General features: G+C 38.1%; 1 protein-coding gene across 8 annotated transcripts in view; it reads right to left on the reverse strand.

Annotated features, from left to right (window-relative positions):
- The window catches only part of NUBPL (NUBP iron-sulfur cluster assembly factor, mitochondrial), a 256,075-nt gene that overhangs the window by 59,943 nt on the left and 182,498 nt on the right, over positions 1 to 13,634 (reverse strand). For all 8 annotated transcript variants that reach the window (XM_057488510.1, XM_036881309.2, XM_036881307.2 and 5 more), the window contains one exon: positions 5,862 to 5,955. In XM_057488510.1, the coding sequence (XP_057344493.1) occupies positions 5,862 to 5,955 (94 nt within the window). The remainder of the gene's footprint in view (positions 1 to 5,861; positions 5,956 to 13,634) is intronic.

Below are 13,634 nucleotides of genomic sequence, written 5' to 3' on the forward strand. Positions count from 1 at the left end.
GTTAGACAATATCCATCATATCATTGATAAGTTTTCACAAATGCCTAAGGTGCCTAACTGGTTTTCTTGGTTTCACTGGATATGGCTGGTAATTGTAGGTCTGCTTTGGTTATGTAGCTGTATTCCTATTATGTTATTGTGTGCACGCAATTTAATTAGTAATTTAAAACCTATACACGCTTACGTTACACTACAAGAAGATATATCAAAGAAATAATCAATCTTCCCATGTTTTCTTCCATCTGCTACTTCTATAGTTTCTCTTCTTCCTTCATAATTACAACCCCTAAGTAGACTTTGTGCCTCATATCGAAATTACCGAGTATCATAATTCTTCCAAGTGGTAAAGATACCTCAAGACAAATGCTGGGCATAGAAGCCACAGGGCATAAATCTGCAAAAAAGTAAAAAGCTAACCTTTTCAAACAATATTGCTTCTCTCTCACTTGCCAACTTCACATTTCCCTGTATGGCCCCGGAAGATGACTGGTTAGCCAGAGACGGGTAAGATTCCTCAAGGGAGGAACAACCTAAGACAGGCACAGTCACAGGGGGGCCATCAGGTGAGAAATTGGGGAACAACAGAGGTGAGGCTTAGAACTTCACCCCCTCTGTTTTGAGAGAAATCTTCTGCATCCATGGATGTTTTGTTGCCCTTGTCTAGCTTGGATTAATACTTAGTCTATAGGCACACACCTGATCATCTACATTTGCCCTCTTACAGCACTAAACTATGTTTTCTACCTTTATATTGCATCTACCTACCACTTCAGCATTTTATTTAAAAATAATAATAATAATAAGGGAGAAATGTGGGATTCAAATATAAATCAAGTATAAAAATCAAACAAATAATCATATCTGACTTGATTGTTTATAGTTCATGATGCGTGATCAAAACTGAAAGTTTCTGTGATATGACTGCCCTTGCACTGTTCACCATGTAAGAACTTATTCACTATGTAAGAACATGTTCACCATGTAAGAACTTGTTCGCTATGCTTCAGAAGATTGGAGACTGTTGAGAATTAGGCTTGGGGTTGATTATTGATTGTGCATTGAGTCCCCTATACAGAATTTTATTATTGTTAACAACTATTTGATCAATAAATATGAGAGGTGCCCTCTCAAAAAAAAAAAAATCTGTTGCATTCCTATATACTAACAATAAACTAGCAGAAATAGAAATCAGGAAAACGACTCCATTTACTATTGCATTAGGAAGGATAAAATGCCTAGGAATAAACCTAAGCAAGGAGGTGAAGACTGTTAGACACTCATGAGAGAAATTAAAGAACACACAAAAATGGAAATATATCCCATGCTCATTGAGAGGAAGAATTAATATAATAAAAATGGCCATCCTTCCAAAAGCAATTTACAGATTCAATACAATTGTTATCAAAATACCAATGATATTTTTCAATGAACTAGGGCAAACAATCCTAAAATTCATATGGAACCACAAAAGGCCCCAAATAGCCAAAGCTACCTTGAGAAATAACAAAGCTGAGGGTATTATGCAACATGACTTCAAACTATACTACAAAGCTACAGTAATCAAAACAGTTGGGTACTGGCATAAGAACAGACCCATAGATATACGAAACAGAATAGAGAGCCCAAATATAAACCCATGCATATATGGTCAGTTAATATATGATAAAAGAGCCATGAATACACAATGGAGAAAAGACAATCTCTTCAATCAATGGTGTTGGGAAAACTGGACAGCTAAATTCAAGAGAATAAAACTGGATTACTGTCTCACTACATACACAAAAGTAAACTCAAAATGGATTAAAGACCAAAATGTAAAACATAAAACCATAAAACTCTTAGAAGAAAATACAGGCAAAAGTCTCTTGAATGTAAGAATGGGCAATTATTTTCTGGACACATCTCCTCAGCCAAGGGAAATAAAACAAAAAATGAACAAGTGGAACTACATCAAACTAAAATGGTTTTCTACAGCAAAGGACACCATCAACAGAACAAAAAGGTAACCTCCAGTATGGAGAATATATTCATAAATGACTTTTTGGATAAGGGATTAACATCTAAAACATATAAATAACTCATATACCTCAACACCAAAAAAACCCAAATAACCTGATCAAAAACAGGGTGGAGGACCTGAAGAGACATTTTTCCAAAGGAGAAATACAGATGGCCAATAAACACATGAAAAGATGCTCCACAACGCTAATCATTGGGGAAATACAAATCAAAACCACAGTGAGATACCACCTCACACCAGTTAGAAGGGCCACCATCCAAAAGACAAGAAATAACAAGTGTTGGCAGGATGTGGAGAAAAGAGAACCCTCCTACACTCTTAGTGGAAATGCAAATTGGTGCAGCCACTGTGGAAAGCACAATACAGGTTCCTCAAAAAACTAAAAATAGAAATAGCATTTGACTGAGTAATTCCACTTTTAGGAATTTATCTGAAGAAAACAGAATCCCTGATTCAAAAAGAGATATGCACCCCTATGTTTACTGCCTAATTATTTACCACAGCCAAGAAATGGAAGCAATGAAAGTGGCCATAATAGATGAATGGATAAAGAAGATGTGGTACATATACATAATACAATATTATTTGGTCATAAAAAAGAAAGAACTCTGTCATTTGGTACAACATTGATGGACCTAGAGGATATTATGCTAAGTGAAATAAGCCAGGTGGGGAAGGACAAATACATATGATTTCACTTACTTGTGGAATCTAAAAACAAAACAAAACAAAATGAACGATATAGCAAAAGACTCATAGACACTGGGAAGTGACTGGTGATTACCATAGGGAAGGGTTGGGGTGCATAAGGGGGAATAGAAGGGCACAACAATCTCAGTCATAATATAGGTTGGTCACAGGCATGGTAGAACAGCATGGAAAATAGAGCCAATGGTTCTGTAACATCTATGTTTCCAGATAGTAACTGCACTAGTGGAGTGAGGATTTAATAATATGGGTAACTGTTGAACTACTGTGTTGTAGACTTGAAACCTATATAATATTGTATATCAACTCTATTTCAGTAAAAAAGAGGTCAAACATAGAGTATCTTAAAAAGAGTTCTGAATTAAATGATAAGAAGAAAAGAAAATTAGGTTCATAATTAAAGAATAAATAATTCAGTTAGATCTAGAAAGGCAGACATGACTCTGACTGGCTGTTCCACATTATATAAATTGATAAAGGCTATGACCCAAGCCAGGTCAGCAAGTCTTTGGCTGGCGGCCTTACTTCTAAATCCTAGAGGCTGGCTCAATTTTGGTATTTCCTTAGATACGTTAGCTGTGAAATGACATTATCCTGAAATTAAATGAAACCTCAGGAACTAAGCCTTTCACAAACACACACATACACATCCACACACTCACAATCACATGCACCCTCATACTCCACTGCACACAACCTTTCAGTAGAATACTTTTATTGTTCACTATGTTTTCCTAATTACAAAATTAATACATGTTCACTGCAGACAATCTAGTCCTTTCATTGCTACTAATTTTAATATTGTCATAATAACCCACAGTATGAATGTACTAACATGGATAAGTTGCTGTTCTATATTGAGAAATTGTGTGCCTGGAAATTAGTCAAAAGTCCAAAACCAGTATGATCAGCCCAAAGATAATACTGGTCCTTCCAAGAATCCTTTAGGGTTCCACTCCTAAAGGACAAAGGAGGCTTCTTCTCAACTGCCTCCATACCTTCCCTGGAATATATGAGTTAAAGAGGCCCAAAGCCATCTCTCAGGAGTTAAAAAAATAATAGTGAATATAGTAAACACCAATACAGACCACTGGTTGGATAGTCATCATATAGGAGTGCACACGGTTAGGCATATTCAGACACATATTTATTTTTATCAGAAATCACCTAGATTAATTTCAACCTAAATGAGTTTAAATGGACTAAAAAAACCAAACTCAGAAAATCAACAAGCCAAACATTATTGGGTTTTGTATTAGGACAATTACACTTCAATTAAAAATAACTATTTAAATTCATTTTTAAAATTATTTCTGCTTTTATTATCATATAATATTAATCACCTATTACAGGGCAGACTCCTCATCAGAGGAAAGGAATAAAGAAATATAGTAGTTGAATTTTAGGATATAAAAAGGAAGAAATCCTCAAAGGAGAAGCAAATCTTGACCCCAATCTACACATTATTACTTTTAGAGTATAAGCACAAATTAAAATAGGGTGATACAATAACAAATCCCATCCAGACGAGGGGCTGTTATCTAAGTAAACAAAGGTAAATTGCTTAGGCATATCAGTTTATCTGTGTAAAGTAAATTAAACTTTTTCAAGGTACCAAGTTACAACTCAGAATAAATAAAAATTTAGCCCAAAATTATCAATGCAGTATCCACATGAATAATGTAAGCATTTTAGAAGCCAGCAATAGGCACTTCAAGGGGCCAGGAGCACACATTGTTCAATAAACATTTGGTGAGTATTCTTAAGATTTAAAAATATAAAAACCCCAAAACTACTTTTAAAAAAAAAACAGGCTCTATAGTACACTGTTTACAAAAAGGATGAATTTTTTTTCTATGATACTTCACTTTACTCTCATCCCATACTTAATAGCTTGCCTCACCAAAGAAAAAGTTTCAGACTCCATTAGGGTTACAGACACACTTAAATAACAAAACTATTCATTTTAATGACACTATATTGATATTTCCAAACAATGTGCATATCTCATCAAAGGCCTAGATTCTAAACCTTTTGATGATTAAATGTCAGTGATAGCTCTTATTTATTACCAATAAGTAACTGATTTGCAAAGACATTTTAAAATTCCATTATTTTCTCAAAGTTCTTATACATAAGAGAGAGATTTACAATTATTTCTCCAGTGGAATCTAGGAAAATCCTTGGAGACAGATTCAAAATAAAGCTACTAATATTTAAATTCCATTCCATAAAAAAAATATACCCTACTATACTTAAGTATTATGTATTTGATGTAAGCTAACATGTTTATTGCTCTCTTGGCTTTAACATTCATTAGCAGAATATAAAATTTTCCCATGGTTGTATTTGCCAAAAAATCCAAATTCTCCTAATATTTACTCTTATTCAGTATTTATTCAGTAAGTATTTATTGAGTGCCTGCTATGTATCAGGCACTATGTTATAAGTGCTGGGCAGTATGACCCTAACCACTATATTCTACCCAAAACTTAAATGCTACTGCATTTCTAGAACACAGATTTATATCACACTTTTCTAAAGTATCTTTATGTTTTTGTAAACATACTTATTCTGGTAATATTTTTAAAAATTCAATTAATGAATCTGAAATCTAAAGGAAAATTTATAAATGACTTTTTAAATTAAGGTATTATTGATATACTCTTATGAAGGTTTCACATGAAAAAACAATGTGGTTATTGCACTCACCCATATTATCGTGTCCCCCCATACCCCACTGTAGTCACTGCCCATCAGTGTAGTAAGATGCCACAGAGTCACTATTTGCCTTCTCTGTGCTACACTATCTTCCCCCTGATACCCCCACACCATGTATGCTAATCATAATACCCCTCAATCCCCTCTCCCTTCCTCCCCACCCACCCTCCCTTCCCCTTCCCCTTTGGTAAATGCTACTCCCTTCTTGGAGTCTGTGAGTCTGTTCCTGTTTTGTTCCTTCAGTTTTGCTTCATTGTTATACTTCACAAATGAGGGAAATCATTTGGTACTTGTATAAATGACTATTTTTTAAGACACAAAAATGTTTGCCTGTCATAGAATTTGTTTTTCTTTATGGTAACAGCAAAACACCAAAGATAGCACACATTACTTTAAACTTTAACTTATTTACCTGAAATGGGAGTATTCTGTGAGACCGATAACTGCACATCTCCAGTTCCTGGTGGCATGTCCACAACTAAATAGTCAAGCTGACCCCAATCTACCTAAAAACCAAATGACACAAATAACATCACTGTATAACAACCACAGCAAATAGTGATGCAAACAAAAATAAACATATTAATAACAAATCTAAAATAATAAATAGCTTAAGTGCCAGGGACTGTGCTGAGGGCTAAGGATACACGGATGAACAAGAGACAGTCCCTGGCTCTAGAAGACCTTCTCTGAAAGTTCAGTTTAAATTTCCAAATGACCCCCTGTTGGGCCCTCGCCCACACACACATATGGCAATGGTGAATCCTACCACAGTGGGCTTCTATTTTTTTTTTTTTTTTTTTTTTTTTTTTGTGAGGGCATCTCTCATATTTATTGATCAAATGGTTGTTAACGACAATAAAATTCTGTATAGGGGAGTCAATGCTCAATGCACAATCATTATTCCACCCCAAGCCTAATTTTTGTCAGTCTCCAATCTTCTGAGGCATAACAAACAAGTTCTTACATGTAGAACAAATTCTTACATAATGAATAAGTTACATAGTGAACAGTACAAGGGCAGTCATCACAGAAACTTTCGGTTTTGCTCATGCATTATGAACTCTAAACAGTCAGTTCAAATATGAATACTCATTTGGTTTTTATACTTGATTTATATGTGGATACCACATTTCTCTCTTTATTATTATTATTTTTAATAAAATGCTGAAGTGGTAGGTAGATACAAGATAAAGGTAGAAAACATAGTTTAGTGTTGTAAGAGAGCACATGTAGATGATCAGGTGTGTGCCTGTAGACTATGTGTTAATCCAAGCTAGACCAGGGCAATAAAACATCCACGTATGCAGAAGATTTCTCTCAGAACGGGGGGGTGAGGTTCTAAGCCTCACCTCTGTTGATCCCCAATTTCTCACCTGATGGCCCCCCTGCGACTGTGCCTGTCTTAGGTTGTTCCTCCCTTGAGGAATCTTACCCGTCTCTGGCTAACCAGTCATCTTCCGGGGCCATACAGGGAAATGTGAAGTTGGTAAGTGAGAGAGAAGCCTTATTGTTTGAAAAAGTTAGCTTTTTACTTCTTTGCATATTTATGCCCTGTGGCTTCTATGCCCAGCATTTGTCTTGAGGTATCTTTACCACTTGGAAGAATTATGATACTCGGTAAATTTGATATGAGGCACGAATTCTATTTAAGGGTTGTAATTAGGAAGGAAGAAGAAAAGCTATAGAAGTAGCACGCGGAAGAAAACATGGGAAGATTGATTATTTCTTTGATATATCTTCTCGTAGAGTAACTTCAGCATGTATAGCTTTTAAGCTACTACTTAAATTGCACACACACATTAACATAATAGGAGTATAGTTACATAACCAAAGCATATCTGTAATTACCAGCCATCTGCAGTGAAACCAAGAAAACCAGTTAGGCACCTTAGGCATTTGTGAAAACTTATCTATGATATGGTGGATATTGTCCAACTGAACTTGAACAGTCTGAGAGAAATCAGACAAATTAAAACAACCCATTCCTGGGGACTGTTCACATGCCATATGTTCTTTTAACAATAAATAGTTTGTAGTTGTAAGACTTTGGAGCGCTACAATTTGCACTCCTCCTAATTCTTGGTTGAGTTCCAACAGTATAGATCCAGTCCAATTTTGTTGTTTTACTGTATGCACAGGCCAGCTTAGATATCTCCTTCCTCATTCCCATGGCAGGTCCAGGAACTGGTGGGATGAGTGCATCTACAACTGTAGCAGTGCGTGGATCTTTGTTGGGGTTTTTTGATGATCATCTTCTGGCATGAGTCTTCCAGAGGGTGCAGATGTTGGAAGTTCTTTTTCATATCGTATCTTAGTTCATTTTCGGGGTAGCCCAATTAGGCTTTGATCCTCTGTAAACACAAACAGACCCTTTGCCTACACTTTTATATGCCCTTTATACCCTTGTGTAGAACTCGTTGGAGGTAACCACACAGGAACTGCCCTTTTTTTTTTTTTTTTTTTTTGCTATCACTAATCTACACTTACATGACGAATATTGTGTTTACTAGGCTCTCCCCTATACCAGGTCTCCCCTATAAACCCCTTTACAGTCACTGTCCATCAGCATAGCAAAATGTTGTAGAATCACTACTTGCCTTCTCTGTGTTGTACAGCCCTCCCTTTTCTCCTACCCCCCCATGCATGCTAATCTTAATACCCCCCTACTTCTCCCCCCCTTATCCCTCCCTACCCACCCATCCTCCCTAGTCCCTTTCCCTTTGGTACCTGTTAGTCCATTCTTGAGTTCTGTGATTCTGCTGCTGTTTTGTTCCTTCAGTTTTTCCTTTGTTCTTATATTCCACAGATAAGTGAAATCATTTGGTATTTCTCTTTCTCCGCTTGGCTTGTTTCACTGAGCATAATACCCTCCAGCTCCATCCATGTTGCTGCAAATGATTGGATTTGCCCTTTTCTTATAGCTGAGTAGTACTCCATTGTGTATATGTACCACATCTTCTTTATCCATTCATCTATTGATGGACATTTAGGTTGCTTCCAATTCTTGGCTATTGTAAATAGTGCTGCAATAAACATAGGGGTGCATCTGTCTTTCTCAAACTTGATTGCTGCATTCTTAGGGTAAATTCCTAGGAGTGGAATTCCTGGGTCAAATGGTAAGTCTGTTTTGAGCATTTTGATGTACCTCCATACTGCTTTCCACAATGGTTGAACTAACTTACATTCCCACCAGCAGTGTAGGAGGGTTCCCCTTTCTCCACAGCCTCGCCAACACTTGTTGTTGTTTGTCTTTTGGATGGCAGCCATCCTTACTGGTGTGAGGTGATACCTCATTGTAGTTTTAATTTGCATTTCTCTGATAATTAGCGATGTGGAGCATCTTTTCATGTGTCTGTTGGCCATCTGTATTTCTTTTTTGGAGAACTGTCTGTTCAGTTCCTCTGCCCATTTTTTAATTCGGTTATTTGTTTTTTGTTTGTTGAGGCGTGAGAGCTCCTTATATATTCTGGACGTCAAGCCTTTATCGGATGTGTCATTTTCAAATATATTCTCCCATACTGTAGGGATCCTTCTTGTTCTATTGATGGTGTCTTTTGCTGTACAGAAGCTTTTCAGCTTAATATAGTCCCACTTACTCATTTTTGCTGTTGTTTTCCTTGCTTGGGGAGATATGTTCAAGAAGAGGTCACTCATGTTTATGTCTAAGAGGTTTTCGCCTATGTTTTCTTCCAAGAGTTTAATGGTTTCATGGCTTACATTCAGGTCTTTGATCCATTTTGAGTTTACTTTTGTATATGGGGTTAGACAATGGTCCAGTTTCATTCTCCTACATGTAGCTGTCCAGTTTTGCCAGCACCACCTGTTGAAGAGACTGTCATTTCGCCATTGTATGTCTATGGCTCCTTTATCAAATATTAGTTGACCATATATGTCTGGGTTAATGTCTGGATTCTCTAGTCTGTTCCATTGGTCTGTGGCTCTGCTCTTGTGCCAGTACCAAATTGTCTTGATTACTATGGCTTTATAGTAGAGCTTGAAGTTGGGGAGTGAGATCCCCCCTACTTTATTCTTCTTTCTCAGGATTGCTTTGGCTATTCGGGGTCTTTGGTGTTTCCATATGAATTTTTGAATTATTTGTTCCAGTTCATTGAAGAATGTTGCTGGTAGTTTCATAGGGATTGCATCAAATCTGTATATTGCTTTGGGCAGGATGGCCATTTTAACGATCCTTACTTATTTTCTGCCCGGTGGATCTATCCTTTGGGGTGAGTGGTGTGTTGAAGTCTCCTAGAATGAATGCATTGCAGTCTATATCCCCCTTTAGTTCTGTTAGTATTTGTTTCACATATGCTGGTGCTCCTGTGTTGGGTGCATATATATTTAGAATGGTTATATCCTCTTGTTGGACTGAGCCCTTTATCATTATGTAGTGTCCTTCTTTATCTCTTGTTACTTTCTTTGTTTTGAAGTCTATTTTGTCTGATATTAGTACTGCAACCCCTGCTTTCTTCTCACTGTTGTTTGCTTGAAATATGTTTTTCCATCCCTTGACTTTTAGTCTGTACATGTCTTTGGGTTTGAGGTGAGTTTCTTGTAAGCAGCATATAGATGGGTCTTGCTTTTTTATCCATTCTGTTACTCTGTGTCTTTTGATTGGTGCATTCAACCCATTAACATTTAGGGTGACTATTGAAAGATATGTACTTATTGCCATTGCAGGCTTTAAATTCGTGGTTACCAAAGGTTCAAGGTTAGCCTCTTTAGTATCTTACTGCCTAACTTAGCTCGCTTATTGAGCTGTTATATACACTGTCTGGAGATTCTTTTCTTCTCTCCCTTCTTGTTCCTCCTCCTCGATTCTTCATATGTTGGGTGTTTTGTGCTGTGCTCTTTCTAGGAGTGCTCCCATCTAGAGCAGTCCCTGTAAGATGTTCTGTAGAGGTGGTTTGTGGAAAGCAAATTCCCTCAGCTTTTGTTTGTCTGGGAATTGTTTAATCCCACCGTCATATTTGAATGATAGTCGTGCTGGATACAGTATCCTTGGTTCAAGGCCCTTCTGTTTCATTGTATTAAATATATCATGCCATTCTCTTCTGGCCTGTAGGGTTTCTGTTGAGAAATCTGACGTTAGCCTGATGGGTTTCCCTTTATAGGTGACCTTTTTCTCTCTAGCTGCCTTTAACACTCTTTCCTTGTCCTTGATCTTTGCCATTTTAATTATTATGTGTCTTGGTGTTGCCCTTCTTGGATCCTTTCTGTTGGGGGTTCTGTGTATTTCCGTGGTCTGTTTGATTACTTCCTCCCCCAGTGTGGGGAAGTTTTCAGCAATTATTTCTTCTAAGATACTTTCCATCTCTTTGCCTCTCTCTTCTTCTTCTGGGACCCCTATAATACGGATATTGCTCCTTTTAGATTGGTCACACAGTTCTCTTAATATTGTTTCATTCCTGGAGATCCTTTTGTCTCTCTCTATGTCAGCTTCTATGCGTTCCTGTTCTCTGATTTCAATTCCATCAATGGCCTCTTGCATTCTATCCATTCTGCTTATAAACCCTTCCAGAGTTTGTTTCATTTCTGCGATCTCCTTTCTGGCATCTGTGATCTCTTTCCGGACTTCATCCCATTTTTCTTGCGTATTTCTCTGCATCTCTGTCAGCATGTTTATGATTCTTATTTTGAATTCTTTGTCAGGAAGACTGGTTAGGTCTGTCTCCTTCTCTGGTGTTGTCTCTGTGATCTTTGTCTGCCTGTAGCTTTGCCTTTTCATGGTGATAGGAATAGTTTGCCGAACTGGGACGAGTGACGGCTGGAAGGACTTCCTTTCTTGTTGGTTTGTGGCCCTCCTCTCCTGGGAGAACAGCGGCCTCTAGTGGCTTGTGCTGCGCAGCTGCGCGCAGACAGGGCTTCTGCTTCCTGCCCGGCTGCTATGGAGTTAATCTCCGCTTTTGCTGTGGGCGTGGCCTGGCTCGGGCAGCTACTCCAAAATGGTGGAGTCGCGTTGGAGCAGGAGCTGCTGGGAGGCTATTTATCTCCGTAAGGGGCCTCCCTGCTCCCTGCAGCCCAGGGGTTAGGGTGCCCAGAGATCCCGGATTCCCTACCTCTGGATTAAGTGTCCCGCCCTGCCCCTTTAAGACTTCCAAAAAGCACCCGCCAAAACAAAACAACGACCACAAAAAAAAAACAAGAAAAAAAATTTTTTTAATTAAAAAAAAAAAAATTTTTAATTAAAAAAAAAAAGGTTGTCGTTCGTTTTTCTTTATTCTCCGGTGCCAGCCTCAGGCCTCTGCTCACCGGTCTTTCTGCCCTGTTTCCCTAATATTGGGGTCCCTGTCCCTTTAAGACTTCCAAAAAGCGCTCGCCAAAACAAAGCAGCAAAAAAGCAAAAAAAAAAAAAAATGGTCGCGCGCTTTTCTTATTTCCTCTGTCGCCCAGCCTCCAGTGCCTGCTCACTGTTCTTGCTGCCCTGTTTTCCCAGTATCGAGGGCCCTGCACTCTGGCCCGGATGGCTGGGGCTGGGTGTTCGGCAGTCCTGGGCTCCGTCTCCCTCCCGCTCTGCCTGCTCTTCTCCTGCCGGGAGCTGGGGGGAGGGGCGCTCGGCTCCCGCGGGGCCGGGGCTTGTATCTTACCCCCTTCGCGAGGCGCTGGGTTCTCTCAGGTGTGGATGTGGTCTGGATATTGTCCTGTGTCCTCTGGTCTTTATTCTAGGAAGGGTTGTCTTTGTTATATTTTCATAGATATATGTTGTTTTGGGAGGAGATTTCCGCTGCTCTACTCACGCCGCCATCTTCCGCCCCCTCAAATCCGGTGTTTTACAGTGGGCTTCTATTAAGGACCAATCATTTATTTTCATTGGGAAGAGATCATATTTTACCTAAGAAGGCCTTGGCTTTTTGTCCTTTGGGTTTTTTGGTACAGCATTTCCTATGGCAAATACTAATATAATTTTTTAAAGTTCATTATTTTTCCTTCATAAAACATACTAATAATGAAAACTAAACCTTAATAAGAAAAATATATATATAAAACCAAGTCCTTAATGCTCAGCTTCACTTGAGATAGATCTCAAGGGTACCTCAGGCTCTTTTCTCTTAAGAAGGCTTCAGCCTCTGAATCCCTAGTCTCAGTGAATGGCACTAGGATCCTTTATTTGCCAGAAGCTTGGAATCATCTTTAACTCTTCTCTTTCACTCATATCCTCAGTCACCTATTCTGCCTTCTAGAAATCTCTCAGATGTATCCACTTCTCTCCTTCCCCACTGCTAAGAATCCAATGGAGGCTACAACCATTAAACATTAAAGCCTGCTAACCCAAACTCGGCTCCAGTGTTGCCTCCAGTCCATTCCTAACACTGAAAAAAGATCTATCTAAAATGTAAGTCTGACAGTGCCACTTTTTTTGTTTAAAACTTTTCTATTGCTTTTAGGATAAAGTCTGACTTTAAGCTCCAGAACACTGTGTGGACATCTTTACTTGCCAATTCTCCCTCATTCTTCGGATCCCAACTTGAAATTAATTTCCCCTAACTTCCATTAGATTTAGATACACTGTTCCTACTATGTCCTTAAATCATTCATCCAATAAATGTTTATTGAGTACCTACCATATGTTAAGCATTAAGCTGGGTATTGATAATTACATGTATCCTGGTCCCTAGCCTCAGAGAATTTAAAGTATAGAGGGAGACAGATATTAAGCACATAATGAAATCATCCTGTGCAAAAGAAAGAGGTTAGTAAGTGTGAAAAATTGAAAAATTAACATGGCTGGAGAGCACTGAATGAGGGGATGGGTGGGATTCATTTACTGTTATTTCATGATCTGTCCTCTTATCAAACTGTAGCTGAGTTAAAATACCTAGCACAGAATGCACATACAGAAAACGCTTAGTATTTTTCTTTCAAGGAATGAATGAATAAATGAACACATGAGGTTTGAGGTTCTTTTAAAACTAAGTAGAAATCATACTGTATATATAAATCTCATCCTGCTTCTTAAAACTTAATAATGTGAATAAGACTTTTCCATAAATCATATATCTTTTTAAATTAAAGTTTAGATGATAGTGAGTCAAATGGATTCACTCATGTATTAACACATATTTATTGACAATCAGGTGCCAGATACTGTTCCAGGTGATGCAGATAAGACAGTGAACAAAACAAAGCCCCAGGTACCATGTACCTAACATTTTAGTGAGGGAGAGAGGGAGTCAGACCAAAA

This window comes from Manis pentadactyla, chromosome 11 (genome assembly GCF_030020395.1).
Source record: "Manis pentadactyla isolate mManPen7 chromosome 11, mManPen7.hap1, whole genome shotgun sequence".
Classification (NCBI taxonomy): Eukaryota; Metazoa; Chordata; class Mammalia; order Pholidota; family Manidae; genus Manis; species Manis pentadactyla.